Source organism: Oncorhynchus mykiss, chromosome 25 (assembly GCF_013265735.2).
Source record: "Oncorhynchus mykiss isolate Arlee chromosome 25, USDA_OmykA_1.1, whole genome shotgun sequence".
NCBI classification, from domain to species: domain Eukaryota; kingdom Metazoa; phylum Chordata; class Actinopteri; order Salmoniformes; family Salmonidae; genus Oncorhynchus; species Oncorhynchus mykiss.
This window is the reverse complement of record NC_048589.1, coordinates 6469901-6487471: the sequence shown is the minus strand read 5'-3', so window position 1 is coordinate 6487471 and position 17571 is coordinate 6469901. Positions and strand designations below refer to the sequence as shown.

General features: G+C 42.8%; 1 protein-coding gene across 1 annotated transcript; it reads right to left on the bottom strand.

The window, feature by feature from the left end:
- Window positions 1–2353: 2353 nt before the first annotated feature.
- Window positions 2354–6892, bottom strand: LOC110504314. Its single transcript, XM_036962786.1, has 7 exons — window positions 6785–6892; window positions 4197–5577; window positions 3203–3420; window positions 3039–3095; window positions 2835–2934; window positions 2562–2735; window positions 2354–2442 (listed from the first exon to the last, which is right to left on the bottom strand). Exons 2-6 carry the CDS (start codon window positions 5206–5208, stop codon window positions 2563–2565), a joined length of 1560 nt encoding a protein of 519 aa, XP_036818681.1. The 5' UTR covers window positions 5209–5577; window positions 6785–6892; the 3' UTR covers window positions 2354–2442; window position 2562.
- Window positions 6893–17571: the final 10679 nt, after the last annotated feature.

Below are 17571 nucleotides of genomic sequence, written 5' to 3'. Positions count from 1 at the left end.
TCCCTTCCAATGAGCTTATCATATAAACTACAACGCGAAAAGTACGGTTTACTTCACGTTTAATCATGTCAGCACAGGTAACAGCCGTTTACAGTCTTTCTTTAGTTTTTCATTCTTACTCTTCCCAATTCACTTAAACTACATTTATTTTTTTCCCATGGGCTTCACCAGAGTACCCCCTAGTGGCTGGAACTGTATTAAGCCCCTTACATTTAATTGCTACCTGATTCAAAAGTAGTGGACAGAAATGTGGGCATACTATAATACTAGTTAAAATAAAATAATGACAACAACATCTTGTTCTTTTTGAATTCAGGTTTTATTAAGTCAGGGTAGCTTGGTGATCATGGCCACGTGTAACAGCATTGATGTCCCCTCTGGTACCAGAACTAAATTGAGTATTACTAAACCAATATACCCTCAACTATACAGACACACAGCAATGTAGTGCTGCTGACCTGGGTTCAGGACCCACTAGGGGAGTCACCCTACATTCTAAGGGGCGGCACGTAGCCTCAAGATTAGATCATTGGGCCAGTTACCGAAAGGTTGCTGGCTCAAATACCAGGTCAATTCTATGGCAGGCGGGTCACCTGGGTCACCACGGGGTCAGAAGGTGATCCACCATCAATTGACTGTTGGCACAGGATGGCCCTCGCACCTAGAGTACCATCACAAATAACAAAATATCTTAAGTTCTCCTAAAATGTTGAGAAAGAGATACACCTTTAGTGTGTTGTACCAGAGTGGACTTCAATAGAGTTACCATACAGTATTAGTAGAAACGTTTTAAAACAAATCACAAATGACTGAAATTACAGTATAGACAGAGAGATGTGTTCATCTTATTATATTTCTACAATGCCAAAAAAGTGTGTATTATTGGCAACGAAACTGAACCTGTTTGCAAATAATTAACTCTGAGACCTCAATAGGGATCTGAGCATGGTACTTTCAAGTTAGGCCTACCTTTCCACCCCAGACCGAGTAGGCCTACTGACGCAGAAAAATGTAAGCTTCAACTGCTGGCTAATCTTCTTCCTTGGCTTAACCCAACGAGAGGTCACAATTGTTTCCCTAAAAGCTGTCTGGGTTTAAATGTATTTTATTGTACAGAATGTGAATAGCTTAATCAATTGATAATGACAGAATTAGATTATTTCCAAATGAAACAACAATATCCCCATATGCATCAGAGTCACGTCTTTCCCGGTTATTCCTATTTTACATCTTGTTTCTAGCATTAAGAATCGCGGACCAAAGCGTTGTTATAGATAACTGTATATAATCACATCTCTTTGATTTTCTACAAAATCTTGAACTAACAGCCTACCTCTTATTTCTTAAATAGGAAGATATAGGCTCCAACACATATCCCTAATTAAAATGAAGACGTTTAAAATGAATAATGTTTACTCCAATTTGCATACTTTCAGCACCATGAGCTGTCCATTTCCGATTGATTGTGCCGTGGCTGCTGCTTCAAGTTTCAGCACCACAATGTAAGTTACTCGAATCTGACTTCTTGTGAGGTCAATAACTCCGATAAACCTTTTTTGATATCCTCAGAGGACCGTTATTAGCATGTTTTAACCACTCCTTCATTATTACTGAAACACGATTCAAAGTGGTAAATATAAAGATCCAGTCCATAAAAAAATTGGAGGCCCCTTACACTTCAGTGTTGTGATGCAAAAATGCTAGCAAAATGTATAGCGCATAGAATTAAAAAGGTATTGTCGGACATTATTAATTCTAATCAGACAGGTTTTTTACATGGACAATATATTGGAGATAATTTTTGAGGCCCATGTTGACAAGATATGTTGACAAGATGTTGGGGAATCACTGGAGGGGAATATTGACCAACTGAGCATCTCTGTGTACATCTCAATAAACACAATAGGTGTCTTCTGTGAAATATTTCAAGTGTCATATTGGGGTGCAAACTCAACAATGAATACATTTAAACTATGTCTGACATGTTACTGTTGTCTTCTTTTTTAAGCCACTGACCATCTGTGTGAGGTGTTAACAGGATGTACATAAATGGGCATAAACACGTGACACAGATAGTAAAAATATTGACATTTAGAAATTCAAAATGCATCTAAATATATTTAGATCTGTCTATGGAATACATTTTAAAAAATGTTTAAAAAATATATATATGTATAAAATATATTTGTCTGTACAGTGAGTAAATGTAGGAAATCCAAAATGCATTTCTGAAATAAAATATATGTGTATAATATACACTTGTCTGTAACGTAAAGCAATGCAGAAGCAATAAGCATTGTAAACGATGATAGAACACATGAAATTACATGAGGACACAAAGGAGAGATTTAATTAAAAAATCATCTTTTAATTTTTTTTAATGGTGAAGTTTTTTAACACTGAAAAAATCTATGTTTGGCAAATCCACTCTGGTTAATTGGCCTGTTGGACAAAACAAAAAATAGTTAACATTCTTGCTACCTCAGCCATTTGCTATGTTCAAGTAAAATCTCAGTTAATGATGAATGGATACAATTTGGAAGGATGTTCCAGAGTCATACCTCAGTAAGGTAGAGTGTCAGGTGGCACAACCATTGGTGCCATGAGGTCAAAGTGTGAAGGAGGGAGCAAGCCAGAGAGCTGTCTAGGAAGCAGTCCAGGCCCATGGCTTGGAGGCTTTGAGTTTGTCCCATCATTGAAATGCATTGTAGGGTATCTGCTGCCCCATAGACCTGCTGGTAGTGGGAAAGGTGTTAGCAGGAGATCACCAGGGACATCTATGATTGGCTGACACAGTTTTGGTTAAACCACATGTATTCTAAAGCAATATTCACCTGCTTTCATAGAGTAGCGATTCACTCCTTTGGGGACATTGCCAGTGTTCCCCTGATATCCATATGTCCCCATCGGTGGAGGTGGTGGTACACACTTGTCCTGTAAAACACATCAACAATTTTTCCAAATTGTTAGTAATATTATCACAGTTGAAATACAATGGTTGTTCACTGTTTTTAATTTAATTGAATTTAAGTGTGTACCTCAGCCTTGGGCTCAGTTTTGTTAACCCATCTGTGCAGAGTTGGATCCCAGACAATCTGAGGAAGAAGATATGAGCAATGTGAAGCAAGCCACAATTTTTTATTTATTTAAATCCACTCAATTGTCTCTACATATAATATAGTGTTAAGAACCCGTTCCTAACAGATCTGTCTTTGTCCTCAGGTAGATGAACCTCCTTCTTATTAGCTCTTCCACTCCCAAAGACCCAGCTGAGCCAGCCTCCACTGTTATTGTGAACAGCAGGGGTCTCGGGCTCAGCCACCGGCCGGGTGCCAGTCTGGAACTGAGGGTTGGCATCGGAGTGTTCCGGCTTGGTGATGGACATCATAGCAGGATGCTCAACATATCTAAGTCGGACATCTGTAATAAGTGGGAGAAGTCAGGCCACTCTGCTCATGTCACCATACAGAACAATTATTAGCTGACAGATAGGAACGTCTCGCTCTGATACTCTGTTACAACCCAATCTTAACCTACACGCAGTCGCAGGGATTACTGGGAGGTTACTCCAGGACTCTGCGATCGCATTGTTTGGGTTGCAAAATCAACAATTCCCTGCATATTATGTGAGGGCGTACAAATTTGACCAATCGCCAAACTATTTCTGCATAAAATAGTCACATCATCAGAATGTTATCTCAAAGAACTGACCCATTACCAGAGTACGAAAAGAGGGCTCGCAATTTCAACCAATCACCGCACATTTACTGCATAATATGGTTTAATCAAGCCACACGTCAACACAGTTTTTTCCCTTGGCAGCGCATTTTTGCAACAAATGGACAAGACAATTGCATATTACAATGCAAAATGTCATAATTGTCGCTGCAAAATCGAGCATATTTATCTGCAAATATCAAACAAATCCATGCGAAATCCTGGAGACATTTACGAGAGATTTACGATTTACGATTTATGAAAATGTATACACTCACTACTGTAAGTCGCTCTGGATAAGAGCATCTGCTAAATGACTAAAATGTAAAAGTAAAATGTAGCTAAACCTGTTTTATGTAGAAAATGCATGAAAGTATTACAGATATACACTCACATGAGCCGTACATTTAACCTATCACAACTTATTCTCACGCTATCACAATGGTCATTTCTTTACTAATTAGGTAAGGTTAAGTGACCTCTTCTCTTGGAATAGAAATCCACAGGTGCAGTACACGCTCCAACATCCCATTTCCACAGTGGTGCCACCATGGGGATGATGGGAGGTGGTTGTGGATGATTGTTTTCCTTCTTCACAGGGAAACTGGCTGTGAGGAGGATCTCCTCCCTCTCTGCAGGGACACCAGCCTTTGGGACGATCCACTCCCTGTTCGCAGAGACACTGGCCTTTGGGAAGATTCCCTTTCTCTGCGCAGTGACACTGGTCATCAGGAGGATCAACTCCCTTTGTGCAGGGGTGAGTTGTGATGCTCTGAGCATCTTATTCTTCTGCGCAGTGATAGAAGCTGCTGGAAGAATCCCCTCCCTCTTTGTAGGGATGAGGCCTGATGCTCGGAGGATCCCCTCCCTATGTGCAGGGATGAGGCCTGATGCTCTGAGGATCTCCTCCCTCTGCGCAGTGATGCTAGCTGCTCTGAGAATTCCCTCCCTCGGTGCAGGGACACTGGCTGTTTGGAGGATCCCCTTCCTCTGTGCAGGGATGAGGCCTGATGCTCGGAGGATCTCCTCCCTCTCAGCAGGGACACTAGCCTTTGGGACAATCCCCTCCCTGTGCGCAGGGGCGTTCGCCATTGGGACGATTTCCTCCTTCTGCGCAGTGACACTGGCTGTTTGGAGGATCCCCTCCCTCCGTGCAGGGATGAGGCCTGATGATCGGAGGTTCTCCTCCCTCTGTGCATTGACGCTGGCGGCTGAGAGAATCCCCTCCCTCTGTGAAGGGACACTGGCTTTTTGGAGGATACCCTTCCTCTGTGCAGGGATGAGGCCTGATGCTCTGAGGATCTCCTCCCTCTGCGCAGTGATGCTAGCTGCTCTAAGAATTCCCTCCCTCGGTGCAGGGACACTGGCTGTTTGGAGGATCCCCTTCCTCTGTGCAGGGATGAGGCCTGATGCTCGGAGGATCTCCTCCCTCTCAGCAGGGACACTAGCCCTTGGGACAATCCCCTCCCTGTGCACAGGGACGCTGGCCATTGGGACGATTTCCTCCCTCTGCGCAGTGACACTGGCTGTTTGGAGGATCCCCGCCCTCTGTGACGAGATGAGGCCTGATGATCGTAGGATCTCCTCCCTCTGTGCATTGATGCTGGCGGCTGAGAGATTCCCCTTCCTCTGTGAAGGGACACTAGCTGTTTGGAGGATCCCCTCCCTCCGTGCAGGGATGACGCCTGATGATCGGAGGTTCTCCTCCCTCTGTGCATTGACGCTGGCGGCTGAGAGAATCCCCTCCCTCTGTGAAGGGACACTGGCTTTTTGGAGGATACCCTTCCTCTGTGATGGGATGAGGCCTGATGCTTGGACGATCTCCTTTCTCTGCACAGCAACTTCGGCTGCTGTGATGATCTGAAGGTATAATATAGAGCATATTGTCATTCCCTAAAAAATAAACTCAATAGGAATAATGTTTTGTTCACTCAGTGTAGATCAATCCCTAGCATATACTTTCATTTGTATGTGTACTGATACTGCAAATACACAAATTATATTAATGTTATCTACAATATATTATAATACCATAAGCCTCCCTGCTGCAGGGGCATTTCCTACTACAATTTTAAACTGATTTTCTTCACTTTTATTTTGCATCTTTGTTAATTTTCACATTTATTGTGTTTGGAATGGCACTGTTACTACAGCATTTGATGTAAGTATGTAGGACAATTACCCATAATGCTCACTGACTGAACATTCAAAATGACCATGGCAATTATTGACGCATTCACATGCCATCGGAAAATTGGAACCTCAGAGTTAAAATGAATGTAAGTTATTAGCGTAGAGCTTCCTTCTGGTTGATTCTGATACTTCAGTGGGAAACTTGAAATCATCATTCCATAATGAGTTAGCGAGTCAGAAATGTCAGAATTTCCTAGTTCCGACTTGAAGGGCCTTCTATGATGTTAGACAGGTCAGTAACCAAATTATTTTACTGTGCCCAGTGCCCACACAGACTTTTATGGTCACACAAGTTGCCACCGGTATATTCAAAATGAGTAGCCTAACAATTATTTATGTGGCCCCAGTTACATTTACAACCAAGATAACCATAGATGGGAAGTTGACAATAGGTTATTATTAGGGTAAATAAATTGTATTTCTATGGTTGCAGTCCTCAAAGATTGAATTGCATTGAATTGAATTAATCAGATCCAATTATTTACCGCCCGTAGGGTGGGGTAAAGCTAGTCATCATTATTATAATCACCATCTCAATCGTTATCACCATACCATCATAGACTTATTCTTCTGTATCTGAGACTCATCTGACACTACCTTAGATATGGCAGTCTGCAACTCAATACACTGCCCCTGCATGGTGTTCAGCGTCCCCTGCATGTGGTTAATCGACTGCTCAACATCGTTCAGTAGGATCTGAATCTCAAGCCTGCAGGAAATCAGGTGGTTCAACATACTGAGATGACGAGAGGCTTCAGACCATGCCCATTGGACCATCTTTAGGATTCTTTCTCACTTAACACCAATCTTATTAGGAATGTAACTTTGTGCAGAAGATGTTACTATAGTGTTATTTAGAAGAAAAAAAGTGTACTTTGTCAGGCGCCAAAAGGATGACGGGATGTCTCCCTGCTCCAGTGAGCTCTGCTGGCAGGTCTTGCTCACTGTTGGGAGGAACGGGAGCCAAATTAGAGGAAAAATATCTATGGTTGTTCCGCAATTAAACATTCATGGCATAATGGGGATTGTCCTTCCCTGTCAAAAGAATAACAGCAGCTAGGGTTTACTTTCTCACTTTTAGATAATGTAATACAATCTTTAAACCCATCAGAAGTGTAGTGCTTACCTCCATGAAAATATTCAGCCCTGTTATTTTGGGCTGCATTGTCCCAATGTTGACCACTAGTTCCAACTTGTGATGAGAAGGTCTTGATGAAAGGATCAAGTCAACATTTTGTTAGACATTTCAGAGATAGCATTAACAATTGTACATGAGACAGTGCTTCCAGATATTGAGGTATCTTCCTTCTGAGGTATGTAAAAAAAATATGGTGTGTGAGTACTCACATAAAAGGTATCCATGATTCTTGATTAAGCCAATCGTGTATGTGATTACCATCCTATGGGTCAGGAGCAGGAATTATTGCTACACAACTTTCAGGCGACTTTATGTCTTGGGCCTAGATGAATCATTGAAATACAATAAATATTGTGAATTTGTGATGCATAATTGCATTGTAATTTGGAATATTCCATCAAAGTAGTTTGTTTTGACAGTCAAAACAACTAACTAACTCTTACGATTAATCACTTGAGGTGAGTAACATGAATTGACGGAAATAGCTATTATATATTCTAACCTAGACAGTGACTTGTGTAATGCCTAATGCATAATCTATGCGTGTTATTGGCTTATCATAGTATATAGCAGAGGGTCTCATAGTCCAAAAACAGCATTGGCCATTGGACTGCTCAGTCAAAACAACAAACTTTTACGATTAATCACTTGACTGGAGTAACTTGAGTTCGGAACTAAAACATTAAAAGTAGGCTATAGCTTGACTCATTTCCTTACCTTGGACAAGCGTATCTAAAAGGCCTATCCAGTCGTGCGTGAAGATACCTTTAGGCAGATAAAAGCGCGGGACGGTTTGAGACACGCTCGGTATTGTGAATCTGTCACACTGATATAAAAGCACGTTTTCATTTATAATTTACACTGTAGTATGACCTGGAAGCCAATCAGAATCGAGTTTTAAACAATACCGTGGGTTCCATGGAACGTCACAAACATATTCGGCCACTGCGTCACAGATTACATTCACTGAACATGGGTTTAATAGCTATATTGGCTATATGTACGTTATATGCACATCGTATTGTATTGAGATTACATTTACTGCCCCACTGAAACTATCTAGCCTAATCCTATGAGGATCATATGTCAAATGTCAGAATCATGGCACATGAAAACATAATGAAATTGACTGCAGATTATAAACTTCACTGTGACACAATAAACCCACTGGGCATCAATGTTGTTTCCATGTAATTTCAATGAAATTACGTTGAACCAACGTGAAATAAAAATTGAACTGATGTATGTGCCCATTGGGAAGTGATCCATTCGAAATTATTGAATACATACAGTATTATAAAGAAAGACGTAAAAAATTGCATCGGAAAAACCTTTGAAAAAGTCTCATTTTACATAGGTAAAATGTATGTACGCATTACTGTAAATCGTTTTGGATGAAAACGTCTGCTTCCAAATCTGACTCTCACACATATTTACAATCTCGCGATGTTTATTTCTGGCGCTCTCACGTTTGCGGGATTTTGTTAAGTAAATTATGCGTTGGAGAGCCGATCCCACCACCAGGGTTGTGGGTTCGATTCCCGGGGCAACCCATACGTAAAATGTATGTGCAAATGATTAAGTCGCTTTGGATGAAAACATCTGCTAAATGGCATATATTATGATTATATTGTTTTTACAACAGACCTACAATGTGAAAGTCTATTGCTTTTTCAAAATGTTAACTTTATTTAACTAGGCAAGTCAGTTATACGTGTCCGTATATATTTACAACTTTTTTCACATACATTTTTTAAATTTTCCATAAACTCATCTTCAAAACACTCTCCTGCAACCCGCCTCACCAATTTATATTCATAAAAAAGTATTACTTACCTCAAATCTGTAATCCTCCAAGAAGCTAGCTCAGAAGCTAGCTCAGAAGCTAGTTCAGAAGCTAGTTGAGAAGCTAGTTCAGAAGCTAGTTCAGAAGCTAGTTCAGAAGCTAGTTGAGAAGCTAGTTAGCTTCTTTACTGGCAAATCGTTAGTATTCAGCTAACCACGGTTTGTGGTCATCAGCTATCCTTTAGCTCGAAAATCTATCGCCAGTTTTGTACAGCGCGGCTCAGAACGGAACATACCGGACCAATTTTTCTCTCCATGTCCCTGGATTTCAACCGCTAACTCTGGACATTCATACCTGGATCTCACAGCTAGCTAGCTGCTATCCGTGTGACTATCGGCTTTCGGCGATTCCGGAGCAAACATTAATTATTCCGGAGCTAGCCAGCTGAAGAGTTCCATCAATCACTCCTGGGCTGCAGTCACCTATCCGGACCCGTTTTACTGCCTACGCGGAGCCCCACCGGGCCTTCACAACTGGACTACTGACGTTATCTACCCGAAGGAGTTATCCGGCTGGCTCCTCCGTCGCGACGTTACCTGAACGCCCATCTGCGGCCTGCTAACCGTTAGCTGTCTTATCGGCAAATATCTGAATAGACAATCAGACAAAAAAAAAAATATTCTTGGGCCTCTATAACTATATCTATTTATTTTTTATTTTTGTTGTTGTTGTGTGATTTGGATTAATCCCCTCTACCACACGGAACCCCACTAATCTACTGACGGAACGCAAGAGGTGGCTAATAACAGACCTCCATCCTATGCTAGCTTGCTACCGATGGCCTGGCTAGCTGTCTAAATCGCCGTGACCCCCAACCAACCTCTCCACTCACCGGACCCTTTTGATCACTCGACTAAGCATGACTCTCCTTAATGTCAATATGCCTTGTCCATTGCTGTTCTTGTTAGTATTTATTGGCTTATTTCACTGTAGAGCATCTAGTCCTGCTCACTATACCTTATCCAACCTATTAGTTCCACCACCCACACATGCGATGACATCTCCTGGTTTCAATGATGTTTCTAGAGACAATATCTCTCTCTTCATCACTCAATACAGAGGTTTACCTCCACTGTATTCACATCCTACCATACCTTTGTCTGTACATTATACCTTGATGCTATTTTATCGCCCCCAGAAACCTCCTTTTACTCTCTGTTCCAGACGTTCTAGACAAACAATTCTTATTGCTTTTAGCCGCACCCTTATTTTACTCCTCCTCTGTTCCTCTGCCGATGTAGAGGTGAATCCAGGCCCTGCAGTGCCTAGCTCCACTCCTATTCCCCAGGCGCTCTCTTTTGACGACTTCTGTAACCATAATAGCCTTGGTTTCATGCATGTTAACATTAGAAGCCTCCTCCCTAAGTTTGTTATATTCACTGCTTTAGCACACTCTGCCAACCCGGATGTTCTAGCTATGTCTGAATCCTGGATTAGGATGACCACCAAAAATTCTGAAATTTTAATTCCAAACTACAACATTTTCAGACAAGATAGAACTGCCAAAGGGGGCGGTGTTGCAATCTACTGCAAAGATAGCCTGCAGAGTTCTGTCCTACTATCCAGGTCTGTACCCAAACAATTTGAACTTCTACTTTTAAAAATCCACCTCTCTAAAAACAAGTCTCCCACCGTTGCCGCCTGCTATAGACCACCCTCTGCCCCAGCTGTGCTCTGGACACCATATGTGAACTGATTGCCCCCCATCTATCTTCAGAGCTCGTGCTGCTAGGCGACCTAAACTGGGACATGCTTAACACCCCAGCCATCCTACAATCTAAACTTGATGCCCTCAATCTCACACAAATTATCAATGAACCTACCAGGCACCTCCCCAAAGCCTTAAACACGGGCACCCTCATAGATATCATCCTAACCAACTTGCCCTCTAAATACACCTCTGCTGTCTTCAACCAAGATCTCATCGATCACTGCCTCATTGCCTGCATCCGTAATGGGTCAGCGGTCAAACGACCTCCACTCATCACTGTAAAACGCTCCCTGAAACACTTCAGCGAGCAGGCCCTTCTAATCGACCTGGCCGGGGTATCCTGGAAGGATATTGATCTCATCCCGTCAGTAGAGGATGCATGGATATTTTTTTTAAATGCCTTCCTAACCATCTTAAATAAACATGCCCCATTCAAGAAATGTAGAACCAGGAACAGATATAGCCCTTGGTTCTCCCCAGACCTGACTGCCCTTAACCAACACAAAAACATCCTATGGCGTTCTGCATTAGCATCGAACAGCCCCCGTGATATACAGCTGTTCAGGGAGGCTAGAAACCATTATACACAGGCAGTTAGAAAAGGCAAGGCTAGCTTTTTCAAGCAGAAATTTGCTTCCTGCAACACTAACTCAAAAAAGTTCTGGGACACTGTAAAGTCCATGGAGAATAAGAACACCTCCTCCCAGCTGCCCACTGCACTGAAGATAGGAAACACTGTCACCACTGATAAATCCACCATAATTGAGAATTTCAATAAGCATTTTTCTACGGCTGGCCATGCTTTCCACCTGGCTACTCCTACCCCGGTCAACAGCACTGCACCCCCCACAGCAACTCGGCCAAGCCTTCCCCATTTCTCCTTCTCCCAAATCCGTTCAGCTGATGTTCTGAAAGAGCTGCAAAATCTGGACCCCTACAAATCAGCCGGGCTAGACAATCTGGACCCTTTCTTTCTAAAAATATCTGCCGAAATTGTTGCCACCCCTATTACTAGCCTGTTCAACCTCTCTTTCGTGTCGTCTGAGATTCCCAAAGATTGGAAAGCAGCTGCGGTCATCCCCCTCTTCAAAGGGGGGGACACTCTTGACCCAAACTGCTACAGACCTATATCTATCCTACCATGCCTTTCTAAGGTCTTCGAAAGCCAAGTCAACAAACAGATTACCGACCATTTTGAATCTCACCATACCTTCTCTGCTATGCAATCTGGTTTCAGAGCTGGTCATTTGTGCACCTCAGCCATGCTCAAGGTCCTAAACGATATCTTAACCGCCATCGATAAGAAAGATTACTGTGCAGCCGTATTCATTCAGCTGGCCAAGGCTTTCGACTCTGTCAATCACCACATCCTCATCGGCAGACTCGACAGCCTTGGTTTCTCAAATGATTGCCTCGCCTGGTTCACCAACTACTTCTCTGATAGAGTTCAGTGTGTCAAATCGGAGGGTCTGCTGTCCGGACCTCTGGCAGTCTCTATGGGGGTGCCACAGGGTTCAATTCTTGGAACGACTCTCTTCTCGTTATACATCAATGAGGTCGCTCTTGCTGCTGGTGAGTCTCTGATCCACCTCTACACAGACGACACCATTCTGTATACTTCTGGCCCTTCTTTGGACACTGTGTTAACAACCCTCCAGGCAAGCTTCAATGCCATACAACTCTCCTTCCGTGGCCTCCAATTGCTCTTAAATACAAGTAAAACTAAATGCATGCTCTTCAACCGATCGCTGCCTGCACCTGCCCGCCTGTCCAACATCACTACTCTGGACGGCTCTGACTTAGAATACGTGGACAACTACAAATACTTAGGTGTCTGGTTAGACTGTAAACTCTCCTTCCAGACCCATATCAAACATCTCCAATCCAAAGTTAAATCTAGAATTGGCTTCCTATTTCGCAACAAAGCATCCTTCACTCATGCTGCCAAACATACCCTTGTAAAACTGACCATCCTACCAATCCTCGACTTTGGCGATGTCATTTACAAAATAGCCTCCAATACCCTACTCAACAAATTGGATGCAGTCTATCACAGTGCAATCCGTTTTGTCACCAAAGCCCCATATACTACCCACCATTGCGACCTGTACGCTCTCGTTGGCTGGCCCTCGCTTCATACTCGTCGCCAGACCCACTGGCTCCATGTCATCTACAAGACCCTGCTAGGTAAAGTCCCCCCTTATCTCAGCTCGCTGGTCACCATAGCATCTCCCACCTGTAGCACACGCTCCAGCAGGTATATCTCTCTAGTCACCCCCAAAACCAGTTCTTTCTTTGGCCGCCTCTCCTTCCAGTTTTCTGCTGCCAATGACTGGAACGAACTACAAAAATCTCTGAAACTGGAAACACTTATCTCCCTCACTAGCTTTAAGCACCAACTGTCAGAGCAGCTCACAGATTACTGCACCTGTACATAGCCCACCTATAATTTAGCCCAAACAACTACCTCTTTCCCTACTTTTGCTCCTTTGCACCCCATTATTTTTATTTCTACTTTGCACATTCTTCCATTGCAAATCTACCATTCCAGTGTTTTACTTGCTATATTGTATTTACTTTGCCACCATGGCCTTTTTTTGCCTTTACCTCCCTTATCTCACCTCATTTGCTCACATCGTATATAGACTTGTTTATACTGTATTATTGACTGTATGTTTGTTTTACTCCATGTGTAACTCTGTGTCGTTGTATGTGTCGAACTGCTTTGCTTTATCTTGGCCAGGTCGCAATTGTAAATGAGAACTTGTTCTCAACTTGCCTACCTGGTTAAATAAAGGTGAAATAAATAAATAAATAAAAAAGAACAAATTCTTATTTTCAATGACGGCCTAGGAACAGTGGGTTAACTGCCAGTTCAGGGGCAGAACGACAGATTTGTACCTTGTCAGCTCGGGGATTTGAACTTGCGCTAGTCCAATGCTCTAACCACTAGGCTACCCTGCCGCCCCATGAATATTTTAATATTTGTGTTGGAACTTGACATCAGTTGGAAAGGCAGCACATGTATCTGTTTATGTTTCCCTTCCAATGAGCTTATCATATAAACTACAACGCAAAAAGTACGGTTTACTTCACTTTTAATCATGTCAGCACAGGTAACAGCTGTTTACAGTCTTTATTTAGTTTTTCATTCTTACTCTTCCCAATTCTCTTAAACTACATTTCTTTTTTTCCCATGGGCTTCACCAGAGTACCCCCTAGTGGCTGGAACTGTATTAAGCCCCTTACATTTAATTGCTACCTGATTCAAAAGTAGTGGACAGAAATGTGGGCATACTATAATACTAGTTAAAATAAAATAATGACAACAACATCTTGTTCTTTTTGAATTCAGGTTTTATTAAGTCAGGGTAGCTTGGTGATCATGGCTACGTGTAACAGCATTGAGGTCCCCTCTGGTACCAGAACTAAATTGAGTATTACTAAACCAATATACCCTCAACTATACAGACACACAGCAATGTAGTGCTGCTGACCTGGGTTCAGGACCCACTAGGGGAGTCACCCTACATTCTAAGGGGCGGCACGTAGCCTCAAGATTAGATCATTGGGCCAGTTACCGAAAGGTTGCTGGCTCAAATACCAGAGCCGACAACATGGGAAAATAAATAATGATGTCGCTGTGCCCTTGAGCAAGGCACTTGTGGGTGTCTCAGAGGGAGTTGGGGTATGCAAAAAAATACATTTCCATTGCACAATTGTGTGTAAATTTAAATGCTCCATCATTCTTGCCAATGCAGGTTCGTAGTGTTGTAATACTGTTGTAATACTGTAGCTACTATTTGACTGGAGCTGGGTCTTGATAGGAGAGACTGAGTAAGGAGTAGTAAAGCCCCTGCCAACCAGGACCTCTCAACCCTCCTGCTCTAAGTCCTCTGTGAACTTCCTGACCTTGAACAAGACCTCCATGTTGACTGTGGGTTGCGTGGTGGATAGTGAGCACAGCATGTCAGACTGGAGGGCAGAGGGACACACACAGAAGACAAACAAAATCATGAGCATGGTTCAGAAATTACACAAATGTGAGAGTCAGTTTGCAATGCCTGGATGTGTATGTTGAAACAGCATGTTCCAGTATGTTTGTGAGCAGTGAATGTGAGTATGTCTGTGCTGTGAATGTGTGTTTCTGACCATGCAGATGATGGGCTCCAGCAGCTTGTCGCTAGGCACATCCATCCAGGTCAATTCTATGGCAGCCGATCACCTGGCGAGCACGGTCAGAAGGTGATACACCATCAATTGACTGGTGGCACAGGATGGCCTTCGTACCATCACAAACAACAAAATATCTTAAAATCTACTAAATTGTAGAGATAGAGACACACCTTTAGTGTGCTGTACAAGAGTGGACTTCAATAGAGTTACCATACAGTATTAGTAGAAACGTTTTAAATAAATCACAAATGACTGAAATTACAGTATAGACAGAGAGATAGTCCTATGTGTTCATCTTATTATATTTCTACAATGCCAAAACAGTGTGTATTATTTGCAACGAAACTGAACCTGTTTGCAAATAATTAACTCTGAGACGTCACTAGGGATCTGAGCATGGTACTTTCAAGTTAGGCCTACCTTTCCACCCCAGACCGAGTAGGCCTACTGACGCAGAAAAATGTAAGCTTCAACTGCTGGCTAATCTTCTTCCTTGGCTTAACCCAACGAGAGGTCACAATTGTTTCCCTAAAAGCTGTCTGTGTTTAAATGTATTTTATTGTACAGAATGTGAATAGCTTAATCAATTGATAGTGACAGAATTAGATTATTTCCAAATGAAACAACAATATCCCCATATGCATCAGAGTCACGTCTTTCCCGGTTATTCCTATTTTACATCTTGTTTCTTGCATTAAGTATCGCGGACCAAAGCGTTGTTATAGATAACTGTATATAATCACATCTCTTTGATTTTCTTCAAAATCTTAAACTAACAGTGTACTTTTTGACCTTTTCTTTGAGAAAAGCTAGGCCTATGGCATACCCTCTCATACGAACTTAACTTCAAGTCTTAACAGACACAGAGGTGGGCTATTTAAAGAGTGCATGGCGGGTGGAGGAATTGACTAGCATACCTATGGATATAGCATCCTATAGCCTAATTTCATCTGTCAAACAGGTAGGCCTACCTCTTATTTCTTAAATAGGAAGAAATAGGCTCCAACACATATCCCTAATTAAAATGAAGACGTTTAAAATGAATAATGTTTACTCCAATTTGCATACTTTCAGCACCATGAGCTGTCCATTTCCGATTAATTGTGCCGTGGCTGCTGCTTCAAGTTTTAGCACCACAATGTAAGTTACTCGAATCTGACTTCTTGTGAGGTCAATAACTCTGATAAACCTTTTTTGATATCCTCAGAGGACCGTTATTAGCATGTTTTAACCACTCCTTCATTATTACTGAAACACGATTCAAAGTGGTAAATATAAAGATCCAGTCCATAAAAAAATTGGAGGCCCCTTACACTTCAGTGTTGTGATGCAAAAATGCTAGCAAAATGTATAGCGCATAGAATTAAAAAGGTATTGTCGGACATTATTAATTCTAATCAGACAGGCTTTTTTCATGGACAATATATTGGAGATCATTTTTGAGGCCCATGTTGACAAGATATGTTGACAAGATGTTGGGGAATCACTGGAGGGGAATATTGACCAACTGAGCATCTCTGTGTACATCTCAATAAACACAATATGCAAACTCAACAATGAATACATTTAAACTACACTGCTCCAAAAAAATAAAGGGAACACTTAAACAACACAATGTAACTCCAAGTCAATCACACTTCTGTGAAATCAAACTGTCCACTTAGGAAGCAACACTGATTGACAATAAATGTCACATGCTGTTGTGCAAATGGAATAGACAACAGGTGGAAATTATAGGCAATTAGCAAGACACCCCCCAATAAAGGAGTGGTTCTGCAGGTGGGGACCACAGACCACTTCTCAGTTCCTATGCTTCCTGGCTGATGTTTTGGTCACGTTCGAATGCTGGCGGTGCTTTCACTCTAGTGGTAGCATGAGACAGAGTGGCTCAGGTAGTGCAGCTCATTCAGGATGGCACATCAATGCGAGCTGTGGCAAGAAGGTTTGATGTGTCTGTCAGCGTAGTGTCCAGAGCATGGAGGTGCTACCAGGAGACAGGCCAGTACATCAGGAGACGTGGAGGAGGCCGTAGGAGGGCAACAACCCAGCAGCAGGACCGCTTCCTCCGCCTTTGTGCAAGGAGGAGCAGGAGGAGCACTGCCAGAGCCCTGCAAAATGACCTCCAGCAGGCCACAAATGTGCATGTGTCTGCTCAAACGGTCAGAAACAGACTCCATGAGGGTGGTGTGAGGGCCTGACATCCACAGGTAGGGGTTGTGCTTACAGCCCAACACCGTGCAGGACGTTTTTCATTTGCCAGAGAACACCAAGATTGGCAAATTCACCACTGGCGCACTGTGCTCTTCACAGATGAAAGCAGGTTCACACTGAGCACATGTGACAGATGTGACAGAGTCTGGAGATGCCGTGGAGAACGTTCTGCTGCCTGCAACATCCTCCAGCATGACCGGTTTGGCGGTGGGTCAGTCATGGTGTGGGGTGGCATTTCTTTGGGGGGCCGCACAGCCCTCCATATGCTCGCCAGAGGTAGCCTGACTGCCATTAGGTACCGAGATGAGATCCTCAGACCCCTTGTGAGACCATATGCTGGTGCGGTTGGCCCTGGGTTCCTCCTAATGCAAGACAATGCTAGACCTCATGTGGCAGGAGTGTGTCAGCAGTTCCTGCAAGAGGAAGGCATTGATGCTATGGACTGGCCCGCCCGTTCCCCAGACCTGAATCCAATTGAGCACATCTGGGACATCATGTCTCGCTCCACCACAGACTGTCCAGGAGTTGGCGGATGCTTTAGTCCAGGTCTGGGAGGAGATCCCTCAGGAGACCATCCGC

What these genes read in the sequence shown, in the direction of transcription:
- LOC110504314 (XM_036962786.1), bottom strand. Translation starts at nt 5,208, where the DNA reads ATGGCCAGCGTCCCTGTGCACAGGGAGGGGATTGTCCCAAGGGCTAGT. An exon ending in CTGAGGACAAAGACAGATCT is followed by an intron (nt 3,096 to 3,202) that starts GTTAGGAACGGG and finishes CTTCTTCCTCAG; the next exon opens with ATTGTCTGGGATCCAACTCT. An exon ending in TCGCTACTCTATGAAAGCAG is followed by an intron (nt 2,736 to 2,834) that starts GTGAATATTGCT and finishes TCCCACTACCAG; the next exon opens with CAGGTCTATGGGGCAGCAGA.